This window comes from Pelmatolapia mariae, linkage group LG18 (genome assembly GCF_036321145.2).
Source record: "Pelmatolapia mariae isolate MD_Pm_ZW linkage group LG18, Pm_UMD_F_2, whole genome shotgun sequence".
Taxonomy (NCBI): domain Eukaryota; kingdom Metazoa; phylum Chordata; class Actinopteri; order Cichliformes; family Cichlidae; genus Pelmatolapia; species Pelmatolapia mariae.
In genome coordinates, this window is record NC_086243.1 from 36,985,651 (window position 1) to 37,010,409 (window position 24,759).

General features: G+C 43.4%; 1 protein-coding gene across 1 annotated transcript in view; it reads left to right on the top strand.

The window, feature by feature from the left end:
- Positions 1-509: 509 nt before the first annotated feature.
- The window catches only part of LOC134616237 (trichohyalin-like), a 62,340-nt gene continuing 38,090 nt past the window's right edge, over positions 510-24,759 (top strand). The window contains exons 1-3 of the mRNA XM_063460955.1: positions 510-681; positions 3,246-3,527; positions 18,639-19,064. Of these exons, the coding sequence (XP_063317025.1) occupies positions 510-681; positions 3,246-3,527; positions 18,639-19,064 (880 nt within the window). The remainder of the gene's footprint in view (positions 682-3,245; positions 3,528-18,638; positions 19,065-24,759) is intronic.

The following is a 24,759-nucleotide window of genomic DNA, read 5'->3' on the forward strand; positions in this document are numbered from 1 at the left end:
TTGGAACTTTTTACAAATGATTTCCACCAATGAAGACTCTGAGCACGCCACAAACACATTTAATGAACAGTATGTGTAATTCCTCATTTATTTTAGACCTACATCAAACAATAAAATATTATAAAGCCGTGTGTTATTATTCATTCACGTCAGACTCTTTGGTGTTGAGTATATGAATGATCAATAGTAGAATGGATATGATTCATTATGGATAAAAACCTGAATGAGGCCTTTTCTTTCCATTTTCTCTCCTTTATTATTTATAACACGCTGTTTATGTATTTATGGCTCTGTTTAGTACATTTAAACAGGTTTTAGAAAGAAAGAAGGACGTTTATTCCAAGCGGAACAAAGAATTTGAACATCCTTCTCCTGCCGGAACTTCAGAGCGGGACACGAAGCGGAAGTAAACATTTTTAAAAGGCGGCAGTTTGGTTGTTCCAGTGTGAACTTTTGGAGGCTCGTTTTGTGCTGTGTGTGAGCTGAGTGTGTGAGCTGTGGCAGTAACAATGCCTTCAGTTCAGTCTCTGAGAGAGTTTATCAACGAGCGACTAACTGCTGCTGCTGAACAAATATTCTTGGAGTTTGAAAAAACGATCGTCCAGTACGAGGAAGAGATCGACCGTCAGCGCAGACTGCTGGATATCACCTGGAAACCCCAAATCAAGCTGCACAGGACAGGTGAGTGTCCCTCTGAGGGAGGATCCTGATCACAGCTCTGCGGGACATTTATGATTGTGAGGACTTTTTGGAGATGTGAGCTAACAAAGAGCAAACAGAGGACAGGACTGCACTGTGCTCCATTCAAACAGCAGGCGCTGAAATCAGCCTGGATTTGAGGCTTTTCTCTGACCTGGATCCATCACTCAATCCTGTGAATCATTTGAAAATCTTTTTGTTTGGCGGTGAAACGTGTGTTTGATGGTGCGTTCAGGTGCACCTCCTAAACTCAGTAATCTGGCCTGAAAAGGTTTTTCCTTGATTTCCTTTCTTCTTCTGCAGAGCTGTAAAGAGTTCAGTGTTAATGTCGTAACAATAAGTCTTTTTTTATTTCTCCATCAGTGACGTCAAAGTGGGCGCCCGGGCCCTTTGTGATGATTGTCACAGTTCATAAAAGCTAAAGTCGTACACAGCATGTGCACGCTTCCTGTGGTCACGTTTACACACGTGTGAGAAACACAAAGTCCACCATGTTGTTGTTCAGAGTCACGGACGTGACTGAAAGAAGTGACACAGAGTTTAATGTGCAGCCTCGGCACAATGAAACCTAATATTGAATTTATGAACTGTAGTGGCTAGTGCTGGGCGATATGGAAAAAATATTTATCACGATATGAATTATTTTATATCACGATAACGATATATATCACGATATACCACCTGACCTGTGGTCATCTGGAAAGTACGCAGTCTGTAAACAGCGAGTGGAGAGGTTGCAGTCTTTGTTTTGAGTTACCGTAAAGCATGTCGCAAATCCGGGTGCACGTAAAGCAGCACCATGTCGCAAAACCACAAGACGAAGTTTCTTTGTGAAAAATATCATTTTTTTTATACTTTATTTTTTCTTGCATAAAGTTAAGAGTATGTATAGTGAGAAGACAACACTAATATATTTGCACAGGCTATTTAACCCTTTAAGACCTACCATAGAACCAAGTCCGCCAGAGCTTATCTTTACATTTTACATGCTGTAGTGCCATTTGTGGGAGCATTTCAAGTTGCTATACATCAATACAACCATTATAGCCCAAATTTTAATAATATGTATGCATTAAGTCCATAGTAACTACATAAATTGCAAAAAAAGTGCAATAAACTACAAAAAAATTGAAAATTGTTGTTTTTTTTGTTTTTTTTTAGATATATTTCTAGTTAGAGAAATTTAAGAGGCTTATCCCTCAAAACTGTAAATACAAAAAAGTTGCACAAAATAGTTTCCAACCACGAGAAATTTATTTTGAGTGTCTTCATAGTTTTATTTTTGAGATACACAAATTTTTATATACTACAGGAAAAATGAAAATAAATAAATGCAAATATGCAAAAACACAGCATGTGCATCAAAATAAACTATTTCCAACAGTGTAATTTGACTTCTAAGCATCCCAGAAACGATACAGAAGAGCATAAAGTCAAACATGACTTTTAAAAACACCAACATAGGCTTTGAAAGTAAAAAAAGCTACATTAGCCGCGAAATGACGTCACTTCCGGTTTCGGACAGGTAATGGCGGACATGCGATAGTTCGCGCTGACTTATATTCCAAGTAGTGTAACGTGCGGTGGAGATGAAGCCAGCCGCGGAGGTGTGCAGGTGGATAGCGAATGAGCAACAGCTTCTGACTTTCCAAAAGTACTCATTTATTTACAATATCAAAAATAAAGGTGCCACCTCTACCACACATTACTAAAGAGCACACTAGTCCGCGTACACACGGGAGCATCCATTACAGGGAGAGTATGAAGAAGAACAAAAAAAGGGGTGACACACCAGCCATGAGACAGGAGGCGCCGCCATGTGGTGATACACTGCATTACAATAGCAACTGTTACAGTAGGAAGTGTTATGAACAGCTGATCGGATCGGCAAAGCGTGTTAATGGAATATTATGTTTTTGTTCCTGCAAGTCTGGAATATTATGTTTTTTGTGGCTGCAAGTCTGGAATATTATGTTTTTGTTCCTGCAAGTCTGGAATATTATGTTTTTGTTGCTGCAAGTGCTTTTTATGCAATTTTTGTAAAGCTCTATGTGGAAGGAACCCGTGACCTAGGGCAAGCTAATGGAATAAGATGCAAGTACAACTCCTACGGTTTCATATGCAAAAGACATTATTGCGCTACCTTACGTGGTTCCAGTTCTACAGGGATTTAAAAATAGCTAGGGAAAACGGAGTGTGCCTGCTCCGACCGGTTGTAAAGGGTTAATGATATATTTTATGTAATAATTTATAAAATTAAGGTTAGAAACGATAGAAAGACAAACGGCACGATAGACACTTTTCTATCGTCCACACGATATATATCGTCATATCGCCCAGCACTAGTAGTGGCAGTGCGGTGCTGCTGCTGTGCTGAGGTGGCTCTACCTTCCAGATGTTTGGCTTTATCTGAATAAATGCAGATCTGAGATCAGTGACTTACAGCTTATTGGACGGCTTTACTCTCACACACATGAGCGGCGCAGTCATGCTGTAAAGTCCTGTTAATGTTTCTGTGGTTGTGACTTCTTTCTTCTGTCCTCCAGACGTCCCACAGCAGCAGGTCTGTGAGGAGGAGGAGGAGGTTCTCCCTGAGCAGCAGCTCTGGAACCAGGAGAGGAGCTCCAGTGTGGAGCAGGAGGAACCAGAACCTCCACAGATTAAAGAGGAACAGGAGGAACTGTGCAGCAGTCAGGACGGAGAGCAGCTGGGGCTGAAGGAGGAGCCTGAAGTTCATCATGATCCTGTGCAGTACGAGGAAGAGATGGAGCGTCAGCGCAGACTGCTGGATATCACCTGGAAACCCCAAATACAGCTGCACAGGACAGGTGAGTGTCACTCTGAGGGAGGATCCTGATCACAGCTCTGTGGTACGTTTACTTTGAGGCTGCAGGGATGTTTCTGGAGGACAGAAGGTGACTGTGTCTCTGTTTAAACAAACATTAAACTCACCCGAGGACGCTGCTACGAGGCAGGATTGGGGTTTTCCTCTCACACTTCTTACTGGGTACATCACCATGGTAACTGATGGCTTATTGCACCATAACTAAGGGAGGATTCAGGGTCACCTGGTCCAGCCCTAACTATATGCTTTAGCAAAAAGGAAAGTTTGAAGCCTAATCTTGAAAGTAGAGATAGTGTCTGTCTCCTGAATCCAAACTGGAAGCTGGTTCCACAGAAGAGGGGCCTGAAAACTGAAGGCTCTGCCTCCCATTCTACTTTTAAATACTCTAGGAACAACAAGTAAGCCTGCAGTGTGAGAGCGAAGTGCTCTAATAGGGTGATATGGTACTACAAGGTAGGCCACAAACGATTATTCTGATAGTCGACTACTCACCGATTATTTTTGCAACTAGTCGACTAATCAGATCATCATCCATTGGACGTAAAACATACAGCTTATTGCACCAGCAGCATCTGCTCTTATATAACTATCATTAGCTTACAGCTTTAAGTGTTTAAGGTGCTAACTAAACATAAAGACAAGATGTTAGTTTATTAAACTTTTAATGAATTTTGCAGATTGTTTCGGTGGAGTTTAATAAACTCAGCCGTCTGCTCCTTGCTATCTAAAATATAACAGGACACTGGAGTAAACTCTCGATCATGTGACACTTCTGTTTAATCAGTTTTCTGTTTGACGTTTATTCAGCTGTGTGAAAACTATAACTTTAATCTCAGCCAAACCGATTTACTGAAGAACAAATAAAACACTGAAAAAAGCCAAACAATAACAGTTATCCAAGTTATCTAATAAGTTATCTAAGTGACTTATATATCATGTTTATGATTAGGCAGTAGCGAAAGACCGCGGGGGGGTTTGAAAACGATGTGCCGGGAGTCCGCTGTTCTCGCCGGCTCTAGTGACCCTTGAACCTCGGTCAGCTATCGAGCTGGTGGGTAACAGACGTCTCCGAAAACGTCGGAGCGCTTTACAAATATGTGATGTCTTGATAAACCGAGCAGATATTTGAAGTTTACACAGCTACATTCTCGCCTGAAAATATGTTAAACGTTTATTTTGTGACCCAGAAAGAGGAATAAGAGTAATATTAAAACTAAGTAGCTGCCGCCATTGTTGGAAACTGGAATTGGCTGGGCCGCGCTATGAATCCTGGGATAGGTTGGGCCACGAAGGACACACCCGACCCATCCTTCAAATCTGGGGAAATGAAGGACGCATTTGGAGGGGTCATTAAATTTGGACAGCCTTCCTCGCGTCGCTGTAACGTGATCAGAATCAGAATACTTTATTATGTAGGGGAAATTAATTGGTCTACAATTGCGGCCTCCGAAGGATGCGGCCCCTACACTGCTTTCTTTTTCTTCCTTGGCGTTTAATGGCAGCTTGTACATGCAGTGCTGCCATCTTCTGTTTCAGTCAGTTATTGCACTCTTAAATCCTACTACTTCCTGCTTCTTTCAGGATCTTACAAAGCTTCCAACGACGCATCAACTATTAAATTAGTCGTACACAATTTTGATAGTCGACTGATCGTGGCAGCCCTACTGTAAGGTCATTAACCCTAGAACACTATCGCTATAAATAGTAACACAATCACTAATGCCGGGTGATTTTTACCCGATATAATATGACCAACAAAAAGTACTTGTCATCAAAATATATCAAACACATGACAAATCAGAGTGGTCAGCTTTTACTTTCAACTGTGCCATGTCTAACAAAATGAAAAAAAGTGTCATGGGGGATGCTAAAATAATGCTCCAAAATTACAGAAAAATCTGGAATTCAAGAACAAAAAATTCCTAAAAAAAATAAATGACGCTGGAAAGCTGGTCTTTGATACACCCATTCCTGGGACATTTGAGACTTCCCTGGTGAAGGCACAATCTCCTTGACACACTAACAGCTGCAGGAGAGAGAAATCATGTAAATGTATTTGCTCGGGTGAAAATCACCCAGCGATAGTGTTCTAGGGTTAAGATAACCTCTAAAAGTTGATTCTGTTCATCTGGACGTAGCGTTTTGTGGGAGAAACGTTTCGTCACTCATCCAAGTGACTTCTTCAGTCTCAGCTGACTGCAGGTTTCAATCTTATAAACAGTACATTTGCATAATGACTGAAACCAGCCCACCGAAGGAACAATGGACTGGGAGGTCAGTTCCTTAATCATAATTATGCAAATTCTCATGACCATTGATCAACAATCACTGACCAAAACCCACTGATCAAAGAACACTGATCAGTGTCCATGAGTCCCATTCACAGAGAGTTGGGGAATGGCTGCAATCACAGCATTGTAAGATGGTGACAGATGGACCCTTAGGCCCCCTCCTCGATTCAGAGATGGTCTTTCCCTTTTCACGTAAATGGCCTCCTTGACTCCGCCCTCAAACCAGCGTTCCTCCCTGTCCAGGATGTGTACATCCTCATCATTGAAAGAGTGTCCACTGGCCTGTAGGTGTAAATAGACTGCAGAGTCCTGGCCTGACGAGGTAGCTCTTCTGTGTTGTGCCATCCACTTCGCCAGAGGTTGTTTGGTTTCCCCGATGTATAAATCCTGGCAATCCTCCTGCACTTAACAGCGTACACTATGTTACTCTGTTTGTGTCGGGGGACCCGATCCTTGGGATGGACCAGTTTTTGGCGCAGCGTGTTTTGGGGTTTAAAAGCCACCGAGACCCGGTGTTTAGAAAAAATGCGTCTCAGCTGCTCCGATACTCCTGACACATATGGGATCACTACAGGTTTTCGCTTGGGCAGCAGTTGTCCTTCTCTCCTGGATCGGCTGGAGCTTTCTTTAGGTTCCTTTCCAGCTTTGACAAAAGTCCAGCTGGGATAACCACATTTACTCAGGGCCTTCTTGATGTTCTTCTGCCTCCCTGGCCGCTGTGTCAGTGGGGATGGTGTTCGCTCTGTGTTGTAGCGTCCTGATGACACCCAGTTTGTGCTCCAGTGGATGATGAGAGTCAAACCTTAGATACTGATCCGTATGTGTAGGTTTACGGTACACGTCAGCTTTTAGATGTCCCCCATTACTGATGGAAATCTCACAGTCTAAGAAGGCTAACCTGCCACTTTTCATATCCTCCCTGGTGAATTTGATGTGTCGGTCCACCGAGTTAATGTGATCCGTGAAATGTGGAACGTCCTGAGATTTGATTTTCACCCAGGTGTCATCCACATATCTGAACCAATGGCTTGGTGGTGTTCCAGGGTAGGATAGCAAAGCCCTCTTTTCCACTTCTTCCATGTACAAATTGGCCACAATGGGTGAAACTGGGGAGCCCATGGCACACCCATGTTTCTGCCTGTAGAACTGACCCTTGTATGTGAAGTAGGTGGAATGAAGACACAGTTCAAACTAGAGATGGCACGATACCACTTTTTTATGTCCGATACCGATATCATAAATTTGGATATCTGCCGATACCGATATGAATCCGATATAGTGTGTTTTTTTTAATCAATAAAACTGTTTTTTAATATATTGCTGCATTTTGTATAAGTTTATACTCAAGGTTAAATAAACAACAACACTAAAGCTATTCTGTTATACCTGTATGTAAAAAAATACACTGTGCCCAAAATATTTCATAGTTCAGAAACACTGATCAATCTAACAAACTTAAACCTACTCCATCCTCCCTATTCTGGTATTTTAAAGAGTACTTAGCAGAAATATTAAGCAACCTAACTAATAGGGTTGCAAACTCCCAGCAAAAAAAAATAGGGAACCACCCCCACCCTCCACCTCATGATGCTTAATCGACATAATCAACTTTAATTTGATGCAGTGTGAAAAAAATGCACAGAATTAAATTATTTTTCAAGAATAATTAAATAGATTCAACATCTTTCTTCTACAGAATTGCAAACTGCATAGATGGTATCTTCCCAAAGGAAAAAGTACTATAGCTTACTAGGGTATATTAGACTTAACAGTTAGTATATACAGTAATGGACTTCTATATATTTTACATCAGATTAAAACTTTGGGTGTAAGATTCAGATAATTATTTATTAAAAGCTAGACATTTTAAATGAGAATAAGAAAGATAAGTATGTCTTTGTGCCCCCTTTTCCCTGTTCATGCCCTATCGGCCCCCCTGGCTAAACCTTGCTAGATCCGCCCCTGCACAGTTACGTCAGCTACGTAGAAAAGGATCCTGGTGTAGAAAGTAATATTAAATAAATTCTAACAACAGCTTATCAAGCTTAAACGTGCTGCTGTGGTTCAGCCGCTGGTTTCCTCTTTCTGGTGCAAAGTGGGCCAAAAACAAACAAGAGAGACGGACTCGCGACAGAAAAGCCGATCAGCTGATCATTAAGCAGTTTCACGAAGTAGCGGCAGGAGAGGGAGAGAGAGAGGCAGTCGCTAAATATATCGGTTGTTAAGCTTAACGTGGGAATGCTTTACGAACATTCAGAGATGAACTTACACACTTGCTTTACTTCTCTCTGGGATAACTTCCTCGGAGATGAAATGCTGGTTTGCTAGCGAGGCTACAAATACACACAGCCGCTCAATCACGTGAGCATACTGCTCCGACGTGCTACGGTTATGAGCCGAGTTACGCCATGTCGCAAGTTTTGTGAGGTGTTTTTTGATATTTAATGGATCGGATAACATTTTTTATTTCTCGCCGATATCCGATCCAGTAATTTAGGTCAGTATCGGACCGATACCGATACGTAATATCGGATCGGTCCATCTCTAGTTCAAACACACTTGGTCGATGCTGAGAGTGGTCCTGTTGCTGAGGTTGGTGTCATCCTGTAATCTCTTACGGACTACCTCCAACGCTTCCGTGACTGGGATGCAAGTGAAGAGAGATGTAACGTCGTACGAGACCATGGTTTCATCTGCCTCCATAATGACATCTCTCACCTTCTCAACAAAATCCAGGGTGTTCTGGATGTGGTGATCAGAGCTGCCCACCAGCGGGTTGAGGATCGAAGCCAGAAACTTGGAGATGTTACAGGTGACAGAGTTGAACATGCAGACAATCGGTCTTAAAGGTGCACCCTGTTTATGTATCTTTGGTAAACCATACAGACGTGGTGTAGACTCCCCTGGGTACAGCCTGTGGTATGAGGTCCGGTCAATAGCCTTGTCTTGTTCTAACTGCTTCAGACAGTCTATCACCCTCTTCCTGTAGCCACTTCCTGGGTCTCGTTTCAGGGGCTCATAAGTATTTTCATCACTGAGTAGTGACAAAATCTTCTCATGATAGTCTTTCTGGTTCAGCAAACCTGTGCACTAGGACTGGGCGATATATCGAGTTTTTAAGTATATCGATATATTTTAATATGAGATGTGACAATATCGTTTATATCGATATAGTCTATGTTACGTTATAATTATACTTGTGGAGCCGCTAGTTTGCCTCTCTTTCGTCCACTTTTGTCTCTACGCAACATTACTCGGCCTCGCCTCTCCTTCACTGAACACAACTCCCCCTCCCCCATCGCTTCACCTGCAGGCAACGACAAGATGGACACGGCAGCTATCAAAGAGGAGCTCGTCAGTAAAAAGAAAACATTTGGAGATTTCTATTTTAGCGCTGTCAGCGTGACGTTAACGCCATAACCTCATTAACGGGGCAAATCTCCATTAAGGAGTTACCACGGCTCACCACGTGTGTGGGGCTACACGGCTTCAACGCGTTAACGAGCTAACCGCGCTAACGCGTTGATGCCTAAAATCCTTTCATTTTCTCAAAAATCAACAGTGCGCCTTATGTATGAATTCTGGTTGTGCTTACTGACCGCGAACTGACTGGCTTTAAATATAGAGATTGACAGACCACGTGACTTTTGCGCATTGCATGTCGGGAACTTGTGGCAAAACAATCCAAGTACCGCATCAAATGCAAGCATTTGCAGCACTGCAAAACGTTCATTCTCTGGTTCCAATACCTTCTTGCTTTTTCTTTGCTCCCCAAAAAAGGAATGTACAAAACGAAGGAGAACAATGCCGGACCGTACAAAGACAGACTCGACGAAAAGGCAAAGAAAAGATACGAGGAAAAAATCAAAGGAGTGAAAGGGTCAGACCCTTACGAGCACACAGAGTGGACAAAAGACGTCAGCGTGCTGCCCAACTTTCACCACGCTCAGATTTATAATTATACAGTTCTTGGAGTGAGTGCATACACTCATGAAGTTTAGTAACTTCAGGTCACTGCAACAAGCCCAGGTACAGTTTACCGACGGATGGGTACAGGACCTTGAAATGCACCGTGTAGAACGAAAGACCATCGTACAAACAAAGGTAAGTTTACCAGTCTCACAAATCGTCTTCATAAATACACATTCGTTAACCGTTTATTAATATAACCTTTGAGCTCAACGGTAATTAATTAGTAGTGGAAATAATTTCTGGTACGCATTACAGAAATGTAGCAGTGACAATAATATTGTATGCTGTAATCGTACTGGGCAATTAGTGATACAAAAAAACTGTTTTATCCTGTGAATAAAAGTATATGTTTTTGTCAATGTACCATGGTAATAACAGAAGCGAAACGCAATATTCTGTCAGGACAATTCACTATTTATGCACAATAAACAAAGGAGCATAGCGCGCCAATTTCTGTTCAGCGCCAGACTTGCTTGTAACCTATATCACCAATTATGTTATGAAAAATGACGTATTAACTACTACAAAACACTGACCTTTGTGGGAATGCTTGGAGCAGACTAACATGTGAGCTGGAGTGTTCTGAGACGTTATATTTGGTATATCCAGGCCATCCGTCAGCTCTTTGTTACTTCGGAAACATGGCTTAAAAAATTTCTCTTCAACGATGTAATCCGATAAAAACCGATCTCTTTACCCGTCGGCTTCCCGTGGCTGTCATGCGACCGGCTATTGCAGTTAATAATACAACAGCTTCTTGCCATTTTTTGTGTTTCTTTTTATCGCTGTGTAACTGATTTCAATTGAAAGCCTGCGTGCGCTAGTACCTCTTGCCACGAGTTCCCAGAATCCTTTGCGGTTTTACCCCTAAATGACGTCACATTTTCAATCTCTATGTATGAATTCTGGTTGTGCTTACTGACCGCGAACTGATTTTCTGTGCTACACGGCGCTCAAATCTGTCAAAATGTTTTAGTACGACTTTGGTAAGCTACGAAGCCGCACCGCTTGATGGATTGTTGGAGCATTACGGCTACCGAGGAGCCTCGCGGAGTGATACGTACTGTGCTTCAACGTAATATTACCGTACTGTGTGTATAAGGACCACAGATGGCACCTGTTCAACGATGGTTACAAAGAGGATTTCAAACTCCAGGCTGTCAGTCAGGCAGTAGAAGTTGGGAACAGAGCAGCTGTGAAATCTGTCTTTGTTATTATGCTCAGCGTCTTTTAGTTTACATTTTAACTGCACAGTTGTGAGCTTTTTGTTATGCACAAAACAACATAGTTTTCTTTTATTTATGGAGCATTATTATTTAATAAATGCTCATAATTTATTTCTGAGTAATTCCTTCTTGTACATCTGTGCTGTATGTTAATAAAAGTGGCTGTGTGACATCTGGGACACAGCTTTGACTGAGAACTCTCTTTGTTCTTACTTTATGGCTTTAAAAAAAAAAATCAAGATATATATCGTATATCGCCATCCAGCTAAAGAATATCGAGATATGAATTTTGGGCCATATCGCCCAGTCATACTGTGCACCTACCCTTGTCTGCTGGAAGGATGATAATGTTGTTGTCATCACTAAGCGATGTGAGTGCCTTCCTCTCCTCCATGGTGATGTTGGATGCTGGGGGCTTTGCATTGCTGAGACAGGCCGAAACTTTCGTCCGTAGTTGCTCTGCTTCCACTTCTGCAATATTGTTGTTTCGAATTGCTGTTTCTAGTGCTGGGCGATATGACGATATATATCGTGTGGACGATAGAAAAGTGTCTATCGTGCCATTTGTCTTCTATCGTTTCTATCGTTTCTAGCCCGAATTTTACTAATTATTACATAAAATATATCATTAACTCTTTACAACCGTCGGAGCAGGCACACTCCGTTTTCCCTAGCTATTTTTAAATCCCTGTAGAACTGTAACCACGTAAGGTAGCGCAATAATGTTTTTTTGCATATGAAAGCGGAGTTGTACTTACATCTTATGCCATTAGCTTGCCCTAGGTCACGACTTTCTTCCACGTATAGCTTTGCAAAAATTGCATAAAAAGCACTTCCAGCAACAAAAACATAATATTCCAGAAACAGGCTTTGCCGATCCGATCAGCTGTTCATAACACTTCCTAGTTTGTATATAAGTCAGCGGGAACTCTCGCATGTTCGCCATTACCTGTCCGAAACCGGAAGTGACGTCATTTTCGCGGAAAATGTAGTTTTTTAAGCTTCAAAGCCTATGTTAGTGTTTTTAAAAGTCATGTTTGACTTTATGCTCTTCTGTATCGTTTCTGGGATGCTTAGAAGTCAAATTACACTGTTGTAAATTTATTTATTATTTTGATGCACATGCTGTGTTTTTGCAAATTTGCATTTATTTATTTTCATTTTTCCTGTAGTATATAAAAATTTGTGTATCTCAAAAATAAAACTATGAAGACACTCAAAATAAATAAATGTAAAGATAAGCTCTGGCGGACTTGGTTCTATGGTAGGTCTTAAAGGGTTAAATAGCCTGTGCAAATATATTAGTGTTGTCTTCTCAACTCTTAACAAGAGAAAATAAAGTATTAAAAAATTATATTTTTCGCAAAGAAACTGTCTTGTGGTTTTGCAACATGGTGCTGCTTTACGTGCACCCGGATTTGCGACATGCTTTACAGTAATTCAAAACAGACTGCACCCTCTCCACTCACTGTTTAAAGACTGCATACTTTCCAGATGACCACAGGTCAGGTGGTATATCGTGATATATATCGTTATCATGATATAAAATGATTCATATCGTGATAAATATTTTTTCCATATCGCCCAGCACTAGGTGTTTCTGTGGCTGTGATCAGCTCCACTAGCGGGATTTGTCTCACTGAGCATGAACATGCATCAAGTCGTCATTAAGATAAGATGGAGCCTGATTATTTAAGACCTTGTATGTGAGGAGCAGGATTTTTGTTTCCTGATAACATTCACATTTACAATAATTGATTACACAGCAGTGGAGAGTAGACTTTATCACAGTAGATGTCTTTCTTAAAGTGCTGTAACTAAGTTTAAGAATATAATCCACCCACTGTTATCATCTTCAATGCCCTGTACCAACACAGAGCAGAGCGGCTACCTGAACGCTGCTCCAACAGAGGTCGATCATCTTGTTAATAATTTTACCTCCTCACTACGTACGACTCTGGATACTGTAGCTCCAGTGAAAACTAAGGCCTCAAATCAGAAGTACCTGACTCCGTGGTATAATTCTCAAACACGTAGCCTAAAGCAGATAACTCGTAAGCTGGAGAGGAAATGGCGTGTCACAAATTTAGAGGATCATCATTTAGCCTGGAGAAATAGTTTGTTGCTTTATAAGAAAGCCCTCCGCAAAGCCAGAACATCTTACTATTCATCACTGATTGAAGAAAATAAGAACAACCCCAGGTTTCTCTTCAGCACTGTAGCCAGGCTGACAAACAGTCAGAGCTCAACTGAGCCAACCATCCCTTTAACGTTAACTAGTAATGACTTCATGAACTTCTTCAGAAATAAAATTTTAATCATTAGAGAAAAAATTACCAATAATCATCCCACAGATGTAATATTATCTACAGCTACTTTCAGTACCATTGATATTCATTTAGACTCTTTTTCTCCAATTGATCTTTCTGAGTTAACTTCAATAATTAATTCCTCCAAACCATCAACGTGTCTTTTAGACCCCATTCCTACAAAACTGCTCAAAGAAGTCCTGCCATTAATTAATGCTTCAATCTTAAATATGATCAACCTATCTCTAATAATCAGCTATGTACCACAGGCCTTCAAGCTGGCTGTAGTTAAACCTTTACTTAAAAAGCATCTCTAGACCCAGCAGTCTTAGCTAATTATAGGCCAATCTCCAACCTTCCTTTCATATCAAACATCCTTGAAAGAGTAGTTGTCAAACATCTGGACTCTCATTGACAACGCTGCGTCCAGATGAACAGAATCAGTTTTTGTGGATTTACTTACCTGGATAATTGAACATCCATCAAGACATTTTAACATTGGTAAGCATGAACGGAGTTTTTAAAAAAAAAAAAGAAGGAAGAAAAAAAAGAAAAAAAATTTTTATTGTAGGGTCTTCACCCTACAATCTAAAGCACCTTGAGACAACTGTTGTTGTTATTTGATGCTATATAAATAAAACTGAATTGAATTGTTGGTCTGGGCAGTCAAGGAGGGAATATTGCCCAAAATGATACCAAGATCATTGGGAAGTGTGGACTAGTCAGCCATCTGTTTGTCTGTGAAGGTTCTCAGTCCTGCAGGTCATCGTAGTCTAAGGAGCTTGGAAAGAAAAGCGTCTGGACTTAAGTTGATTAAAGGCATTTCACCTCTCATCCAAGAACCCTTTTCAGGTCAAGTGGTGGAGAGTCCCAGATTTGGGACAATGGGAGTGTCCCCCGAAGTCGAACAAAGGACCCCCTGTTGATCCTCTACCTAATCACATGAGCCAAGGTGTGAAAGCGGGTGTGGGTCACAATCAGCCAGGGTTTCAGGTGAGCGCATTGTGAAACCTGGCCCCACCCTATCATGTGATTTCCTGAGGTCAGATGACCCAGGATGTGAGTGGGTGTTAAGGCATCTGGGAAGGATCTCAGAACTGGATTATAGATGGCAGACAGTTGGTGTCATAAGCCCCGCCCTCTGTTCAAAGATGGTCGCTCACAGTGGACATGCTTCTTTCACTCCTCTTTCAAACCATCTGTCCTCTCTGTCCACAATGAATTAGAATTAGAACAATGAAAGGCAGTTTGGCATCTCTCCGTGTGTGACGTACACAATAGCGTAAGTATTTACACAATCGCAGACAAATTTACATTTACACAAGAAAGATATATACAATTTATACATACACGCACATACATACATACATGTGTGTGTGTGTATATATACATATATGCATGCATACATACACACACATTTCCACATACACGCTTGCATATATATACATACACATACATGCCATCTAACTAGCAGGTGCATTGTGAGGTGCAGTGTGGTCAGTGATATTGCACATTGAGTGGGGGTGGGGGGTGCTGTTGGAACTATACTAAATAACGTTATAATAAATACAGTTTAAAGAGGTAGGGATGTTGGTTGCATTGAAGTATAAATAGAAATACGGTTTATAAATAAGGTGTAATGTCCATGAGTGTTGGCAGTGCAGTTATCCTCCAATCAGGGTGGAGGTAGGGCATGTTTGACAGCCTGTGGGTAAAATCTTCTGTTGAGTCTGTTTGTCTTTGACCTGCTGAACCTGTAGAGTTTACCAGAGGGAAGGGGGGGGGGGAAAGTGAGTGTGAGGGGTCCTTGATGATGTTGCTGGCTTCCTGCTGAAGTCTGCCAGTATAGATGTCTCTGAGAGGGGTTAGTGAAGTGCCGATTGCCCGCTCTGCTGCCCTCACCACCCCCTGTAGTTTCCTCTTGTCCTCCACGGTGCAGCAGTTGGACCAGAGTGTGCAGCAGTAAGTCAGAAGGCTCCATGGTGGAGCGGTAGAAGTTTACTAGCAGACTCTGGGGTAGTTGGGCCTGACGTAGTTTCCTGAGGAAGTACAGCCTTTGTTGTGCTTTCCCTACCTGGTGGGAGATGTTTGTGGACCAGGTAAAGTCGGCCGAGATGTGGACTCTGAGAAACTTAAAGCTTTCTACCCGTTCTACCTCCTCCCCATCAATGTAGAGGGTAGAGTGCTCAGATCGCCTTGTTCTTCTGAAGTCGAGTACCATCTCCTTGGTCTTGGCTGTGTTCAGATGCTGAACCTCCTCTCTGTAGGCTGAATCATCGTTGTTGTCGATCAGTCCTACGATGGTGGTGTCATCAGCAAATTTTATAATGGTGTTACTGGTGTGGATTGGTGAACAGTCATGGGTGAAGAGTGAGTATAAGAGGGGACTGAGGACACACCCCTGTGGGACTCCCACATTCAGAATGAGGGTGGAGGAGGTGTGCTCTCCCATTCTGACGTTCTGGGGTCTGTTGCTCAGGAAGTCCAGTATCCAGCTGCACAGTGAGCTGCTGAGTCCTAAGTTGCTTAGTTTATTAACCAGTTTGTGGGGTTGAACTGTATTGAAGGCAGAGCTGAAGTCCACAAACAGCATTCTCACATAGGTGTTACTAATGTCCAGGTGTGTGAGGACTGTGTGAAGAGCTGTTAGTATGGTGTCCTCTGTCGACCTGTTTGCCCTGTATGCAAACTGGTATGGATCAAGGTCTGCAGGGATGGCAGCTTTAATGTGTGACATGATGAGCTGTTCAAAACATTTGGAAATTATGAGTGTTAAAGCAACTGGACGATAGTCATTCAAGCAGCTCACTGTGTTCTTCTTGGGCACTGGAACGATGGTGGCTGACTTAAGGCAGGATGGTACGACAGACTGTAGCAGTGAGAGGTTGAAGATGGTGGTGAAAACCTCTGCTAGTTGGTCTGCACATGCTTTAAGCACTCTACCAGCTACACCGTCAGGACCAGCTGCTTTCCTCGCGTTGACTCTACACAGTGTGGCTCTGACCTGGTGCTGCTCCAGCTGGATGGGAGCGTCGTCCCTCTCTGTAACGGCAGGGTGGGTGATGGTGTCCCTGTTGTGTTGGTCGAAGCGAGCGAAGAACTGGTTCAGGGTGTCAGGTAAGGTGATGTCCGGGGAGTTTGTGTGCGACTGTCTTTGTAGCCAGTGAGTGTCTTGATCCCCTGCCACATGTTTCTGGAGTTGTTTGTGTTAAAGTGTTCCTCGATGCGCTGTTTGTATTTGCGCTTGGCTTCTTTTATGCCTTTAGCCAGAGGTTGGCGTGCCTCTTTGTTGACTTGTTGGTCTCCTGGTTTGAAGGCGCTGTCACGTGCTCTTAGTAGAGCTCGCACCTCACTGTTGAGCCATGGCTTCTGGTTCAGGAACACTGTAACAGTCTTTGTTGTTGTTGCACTCTCAGTACAGAAGCTGATGTATGAGAGTACGGCAGATGTGTGGCCCTCCAAGTCTGATCCTTCTGCAAATACACTCCAATTGGTGTTATCAAAACAGCCTTGTAGGGCTGTGGTGGCTTCCACGGTCCACACTCGTACTGTTTTTACAGATGGTTTTTGCCTTTGAATTAGAGGTCTGTAAGCAGGGATCAGGGACAGAGAGAGATGGTCAGAGAGTCCGAGATGAGGCAGGGAGGTGGCCTTGTAAGCATCTGGGATGTTGGTGCAGACTTGGTCCAGTGTGTTGTTTTCCCTCGTCGGAAAGCTCACGTTTTTAAAGAATCCAGGTGGGACAGATTTCAGGTTTGCGTGGTTAAAATCTCCTGCCACGATCACAGCGCAGTCCGGGTGTGTTGTTAGCTGTTTATTAATGGAGCGCTGGAGTAGCTCCATGGCTGACTTAGCATTAGCTTGCAGCGGCACATAAACTGCTATTATTGTGATCGCTGTGAGCTCTCTCGGCAAGTAGAAGGGTCTACACTTAGCTATCATGTACTCTATGTCCGGCCAGCAGTGCACGACTTTAACTGTGTTGTTGGTGCACCAGTTATTGTTCACATACACTAGCAGACCTGCTCCGGACTCTTTGTTCCTGTCTGCTCTGAATGTAGCGTGGCCCGCTAGCTCAATCGCAGCGTCTGGGGTGAAAGAGTCCAGCCAAGTCTCTGTGATGATCATAACACAGTAATCCAAACAGCGTGAGGTGATCCGCAGTCGTAGCTCATCCATCTTGTTATTTAATGACCGTGAGTTGGTGAGGAAGACTCGGAATAGCCGGTCCGTGTGGGTTAGCACGTAGCCTAGCCCTCAGTCCCGCTCTCTTCCCTCTCTTCTGTTTCCTGTGCCTCCGCTGCTACGCCACGTCTTGTCCCGTGGAGGTGGCTCTTCTATGTTGTGCCATGCATTTATGAAGTGGCTGTTTGGTCTCTCCAATGTAGAGGTCTGGGCATTCCTCGCTACACTGTACAGCATACACTACATTGTTAAGTTGGTGTTTAGGAGTTTTGTCTTTGGGATGAACCAGTTTCTGTCTGAGTGCTGCTGGGTGTGTAATACACTGGGATGTCGTGCTGGCAAAAACTCAGACAAAAACTGGTTCAGAGGTGAAACGTCTTTAAGCAACTTAAAGAAGTCCAGACGCTTTTCTCTCCAAGCTACTTAGATGATGTAAAGTGTTGTGTCAGCAGCATAAAATTGAAACTGTACTCCAAAATGGTGGGGAATATTTGTGAGAGTAAAGGGAGAGATTGTAAATAAGTCCCAACACTGACGGTTCTGCTGTGAACGAAGGATGTAAAATATCGTAAAGCTGTGTCCATGATTCCAATACTGGCCAGTCATTCTAACTGGAGAGGATGGGAGATGGGGTTAGGACAGGGGTGGGCAATCTCAGTCCACGAGGGCCGGTGTCCCTGCAGGTTTTAGATCTCACCTTGCGTCAACACACCTGAATCACATGATTAGTTTGTTACCAGGCCTCTGGAGAACTTCAGGACATGTTGAGAAGCTAATTTAGCCATTTAAATCAGCTGTGTTGGTTCCAGGACACATCTAAAACCTGCAGGGACACCGGCCCTCGTGGACTGAGATTGGCCACCCCTGGGTTAGGAGCATCACTGCTGATAAGAATGGTGATAAGGTTGGTCCCAGCTCACTGGTGATGTCAGCAGTAGCTGTTTCAGTACTGCTCCTAGAATGAATAGTGGATCAAATGCCTTGTAGAGCTTATTGAGAACTCAGTGGGCCTGGAGCTCAGATGCTGTCTGGGTGATACAGAAGTGTTTATGAAAATGGATAGCATGATGGATATATTCACCATTTGCATGTATCCGATTTTTCTCTCCAGATGTCCCACAGCAGCATATCTATGAGGCGGAGGAGGAGGTTCTCCCTGAGCAGCAGCTCTGTGACCAGGAGAGGAGCTCCAGTGTGGACCAGGAAGAACCAGAACCTCCACAGATTAAAGAGGAAGAGGAGGAACTGTGCAGCAGTCAGGAGGGAGAGCAGCTGGGACTGAAGGAGGAGCCTGATACCTTTATGGTGACTGCTGCTGAGGAAGGAGACCACAGCGAACCAGGAGGAGATGGGGAGCAGCTCCTCTGTGATGACTCTCCTCAAAGTGAAATCACAGATGAAGAATCCAGCAAGTGTGAAGAGTCAGGGCTAAGTGAAACTGTGACCTCAGTGCCAAAGAAGAGACAGAAGCGAGACAGAAGTCACGATGATGTGGAGAGCTGGACTGTGTCAGAGAGTCCCTGCAATGCTGCCACAGGTAGAGAGTCTGATGTTCGCCAAAAATCCATCAAGAATCAGGCCCAAAGAAAGAAACCCCACACTGATGTGAAACCCTATCCTTGTGATACGTGTGGGAAAAGTTTCAGTGATAGAAGTACGTGGAAACGTCACCTTAGAACCCACACAGGTGAGAGGCCATATCCCTGTGATACATGTGGGAAAAGTTTCAGTCGAAGCAGTCATTTGTATGATCACATGAGAACCCACACAGGTGAGAGGCCATATCCCTGTGATGCATGTGGGAAAACTTTCCATAAGAAAATGAATTTATCTATCCACATGAGAACCCACACAGGTGAGAGGCCGTATCCATGTGAAACTTGTGGGAAAAGCTTCAGTCACAGCAGTTATTTGTATAATCACAGGAGAACCCACACAGGTGAAAAGCTGTTTGCTTGTAATACATGTGGGAAAAGCTTCAGTGATAGAAGTACCTGGAAACGCCACCTTAGAACTCACACAGGTGAGAGGCCATATCCCTGTGATACGTGTGGGAAAAGTTTTACTCGAAGCAGTACTTTGTATATTCACAAGAAAACTCACACAGGTGAGAGGCCATATACCTGTGATACATGTGGGAAAAGTTTCAGTCGACGCAGTACTTTGTATATTCACGAGAAAACCCACACAGGTGAGAGGCCATATCCCTGTGATACATGTGGGAAAAGTTACAGTCAAAAAAGTAGCTTGATGTATCACAAGAAAACTCACACAGGTGAGAAGCCAGAGGCTCGTAAAACGTTTCAGTGCGAGTAGGAATTTGATAGACTGCATGAGAAATCTCACAGGTTGTTGTTTTCCAGAAATATCTGTCTTTTATGCTGTATTCCTGTTTGTGGTCACTGTTTTATGTGAGACTTTGAAGTTGAAGCTAAGAATCCCTCTGGCCCTTTCTGCCTGCTTTAGTCTGTAATGGTCTGTTTAGAGCACGTTGTTTCTTCTCATGCGTTCATGTATTTTGTGATTTCTTCCACTTGTTATTGTTTCAGCCTTTAGAGGTGATCCTAAAAACCTGCAACCTCATGTATGTATGGCACATATTTTGGTTTACAAGGTTACAAAACTCGCAACTACACAATCTGATTTACAAGTACAAAATGAAAGTTCAGTTTTTTTAACTTTTCTCACCCAGCTTTATTTGCAGAAACCCCGTGTTGCATGTAACTTCAAGAAGTATGTGTCTCTGGCCATTTCACTTTTGATCTCGTCACGCGTTGGTATCTGGCAGTGCTCTTGTTTATGCTTAGGTTAAATCTCCAGGGTCCATGCATACTCTCAGTTCTTTAGTTTTGTTCCATTTGTCCATGCACAGCATTGAGTTCGGTTCTTCCACTTTTGTGATGAGCTGCAACTGTGACATCCTGTCCAGCTCTTTTTTTAAGACAATCCCTAAGCGGAGCTGGGACTCTCCGTGGAGCATGGATTAGCGGCTTTGCATCATCTTTCAGCTGGACACTGTATATGTATGGTAGGCATCCCAATCCTCTGAAAACTGTCCCTGCATGTGCACATGTGGTATACTCTTTCCACCAGGTTTAATCTGTTGGATGTCACCCCACCTAGCAGTGACTCACGGCCCTCTGGTACAACAGTAAACAATACATCATAATCTTTGGGTTTTACTGTGACTTTCAGTCTGCATTGACCACTGATTTCAGTGTTCTTCCCATTGTAGTCTTTTAAAGGTACTCTTCTTAATTGTTTTGGGCTTTTGTTTCATAGCATCGATCTCTTTCATGCTGATTAGGTTTGCTTGTGCACCTGTGTCAATCCTTAGTGTCAAAGTTTCATGTAGGACTGGGCTATATATCGAGTTTTTAAATATATCGATATATTTTTATGTGAGATGTGACAATATCGTTTATATTGATATAGTCTATGTTACGTTATAATTAGTGGTGCAAAGGATCACGGTTGATCCGTAATCCGAACCGATCCCACTCCACGGTTTGGTACGCACGTGATCCGAAGATTCGGGGGAAAAAAAGAAAAAAGTATGTGTGTGGTGCGCGTGGTCAGTCTGTTAAGCGATAGTTATGGTCAGTGCTAGCGGTCCAAGTGGAGGAGCAGAGGAGTTTGCGGTATTTAAGCAGCCCTTTGCTGCCCAATCCGACCGGGCTAAAGCTATTACAAAAGCTATTGGGGTGTTTAGCTGCAGACGGGAGGCCGTATTCCCTTGTGCAAAACAAGGGGTTTAAACTAGTCAACGCGTTAGTTGACGCATTGATGCCGTGCAGCCCCACGCACGGCGCGATCCACGTTAACTAGTTAACGGAGATTTGCGCGTTAATGCAGTTATGGCATTAACGTCATTTTAACGAGATTTACGCTGACAGCACTAGTTTAAACTATGATGAACATGCTTGAGCCACGCTATGATATCCCGTCGCACGTCCACTTCAGTGACAAGATCGCTCCAAGCATGCATGAGCAGGAAAAGTGTAAAGTTATGGCTGAGCTGTCCCAGGCATCTTCTGTTGCCCTAACTACAAATGGGTGGAGCTCCAGGGCAACGGAAAGCTACGTGACCGTGACCTCTCATTATATCACAGCGGAGTGGTAGATACAAAGCCCTGTACTGCCCTATATTGCATCTTAATTTGTTTTTATATAACTGCGTGGAATGAGTCTTGAGTTGAATGTTTTTTAATAGGCAAAAAATACTTAAATAAGTAAATGACGAGTTAAATGTTTGTCTTTTTTTTTCTGCTGGTCCGAAAATTGATCCGATCCGAACCGTGAGACTTTTGATCCGTTGCACCACTAGTTATAGGCTACGTTTACACTGCAGGCGAAAGCGCATCAAATCCGATTATTTTTTGACCCTATGCGACCCATATCCGATCATGGTATGACAGTGTGAACGGCACAAATCCGATATTTTCAAATCCGATCTGGGTCACTTTCGTATGTGGTACTGAATCCGATACATATCCGATGTTTTAGAAAGCGACTGCTGTTTGAACGGTCATGTCACATTAAATCCGTCTTTTACGTCACCGACACAAGACAGACGCCAATTATCAGCGCCGGAGAAGACATGGTGAACGCTTACTGGCCATCCAGTGCAGATGTTAGTGAAACTATTGGGAAGACAACGTTGGAGAAACGTTAACATTTTATTTGTACTGTATAATCTGCAGATTCTGACAGAAATCTGCAACTATCCTTTGAAGCACCGCTCCTCTCTAAAACAGCAATAAGGATCATTATTAGGTTATTTATGTCTGTGAAGGTTCTCAGTCATCCAGGTCATCGTAGTCAAAGGAGTTTGCAAAGAAAAGCGTCTGGACTTCTTTAAGTTGCTTGAAGACGTTTCACCTCTCATCCAAGAAGCTTCTTCAGTTCTAAGGTCAAATGGCCGAGAGTCCCAGATTTAAACCAAGTGGGAGTATCCCCCCAAAGAGGGACAAAGGACCCCCTGGTGATCCTCTAATCACATGAGCCAAGGTGTGAAAGTGGGTGTGGGACCTAATCAGCCAGGGTTTCGGGTGTGCTCATTGTGAAACCTGGCCCCACCTTGTCATGTGAATTCCTGAGGTCAGACGGCCCAGGATGTGAGTGGGCATTAAGGTGTCTGGGGAGGGAACTCAAAACTGGATTATAGATGGCAGACAGTTGGTGTCGTAAACCACCGCCTCTGTTCAAAGATGGTCGCTCACAGTGGACATAGATGGCTTCTTTCACTCCTCTTTCAAACCATCTGTCCTCTCTGTCCAAAATGTGAACATTGGCATCCTCGAAAGAGTGACCTTTGACCTTAAGATGCAGATGGACTGCTGAGTCTTGTTCTGTGGAGGTGGCTCTTCTATGTTGTGCCATGCGCTTTGTGCCACAAAAAAGAAGATCAGACACCAGCGAGGGAGGATAAGAAAGACAGACGCAACAACATTGTCATCCCCTATGTAGCCGGTGTATCAGAGAAACTCAGGAGAGTTTTCTCCAAGCACGACATCCCAGTGTACTTCAGACCCAGCAACACACTCAGACAGAAACTGGTTCATCCGAAAGACAAAACTCCAAAACACAGACTTAACAACGTGGTGTATGCTGTACAGTGCAGCGAGGAATGCCCAGACCTCTACATTGGAGAGACCAAACAGCCACTTCACAAGCGCATGGCACAACATAGAAGAGCCACCTCCACAGGACAAGACTCAGCAGTCCATCTGCATCTAAAGGATAAAGGACACTCTTTTGAGGATGCCAATGTTCACATTTTGGACAGAGAGGACAGATGGTTTGAAAGAGGAGTGAAAGAGGCCATCTATGTCCACTGTGAGCGACCATCTTTGAACAGAGGTGGTGGTTTACGACACCAACTGTCTGCCATCTATAATCCAGTTTTGAGTTCCCTCCCCAGACGCCTTAACGCCCACTCACATCCTGGGCCATCTGACCTCAGGAATTCACATGACAAGGTGGGGCCAGGTTTCACAATGAGCACACCCGAAACCCTGGCTGATTAGGTCCCACACCCGCTTTCACACCTTGGCTCATGTGATTAGAGGATCACCAGGGGGTCCTTTGTCCCTCTTTGGGGGGATACTCCCACTGGGTTTAAATCTGGGACTCTCGGCCATTTGACCTTAGAACTGAAGAAGCTTCTCGGATGAGAGGTGAAACGTCTTCAAGCAACTTAAAGAAGTCCAGACGCTTTCCTTGCAAACTCCTTTGATTAGGTTATCTACATTATTATGTAAATAACAAAATAACTTAAAGCAAAAATTGGGAAACGTAAAGCCCGAAGTCTTTATATTAAGGCCATCAGTCAAACAATATTGTTTGGTCTGGGTCTAAACAGAGCGCGTTGTGTGTGACGTCTTCTTTTGCGCATGCGGGCCGCTTTGAGCGTTCACACTAGAGCGCGTTTGCTGTCGAATTTTATTTGTAGTGTGAACAAGCAGACAAAAAAATCGGATTTGATCAAAAAATCGAAATTGAGCATTAAGACCTGCAGTGTGAACGTAGCCATAATTATACTTGTGGAGCCGCTGGTTTGCCTCTCTTTCGTCCACTTTTGTCTCTACGCAACATTACTCGGCCTCGCCTCTCCTTCACTGAACATAACTCCCCCTCCTCCATCGCTTCACCTGCAGGCAACGACAAGATGGACACGGCAGCTATCAAAGAGGAGCTGGTCGGTAAAAAGAAAACATTTGGAGATTACTATTTTAGTGCTGCAGCGTTACTCTCGTTAAAATGACGTTAACGCCATAGCTGTATTAACGTGGCAAATCTTCATTAACGAGTTACCGCGGATCGCCCTGTGTGTGGGGCTGCACGGCGTCAACGGGTTAGCATTGTGGTTAGCATTAGCGGTTAGCTTGTTAACGCGTTGACGCCGTGCAGCTAGCACTACTAATATTTTCACCATTTACAACAGCGCCGTAAAGTGCAAAATGAAGAGTGTGTGAAACTGCGTGCTTTATCCCAGACCGCAAAGTCTCCAGCCTCCTGCCCCGAAACAAACCACCTTACAAAACGCGTATACCGTTTTTTTCGAACTATAACCTCACACTAAAATCCTTTCATTTTCTCAAAAATCGACAGTGCGCCTGATGTATGAATTTTGGTTGTGCTTGCTGACCGGTTCTGCTGTTACTTTGGTAAGCTACGAAGCCGCACTGCTTGATGGATTGTCGGAGCATTACGGCTACCGAGGAGCCTCG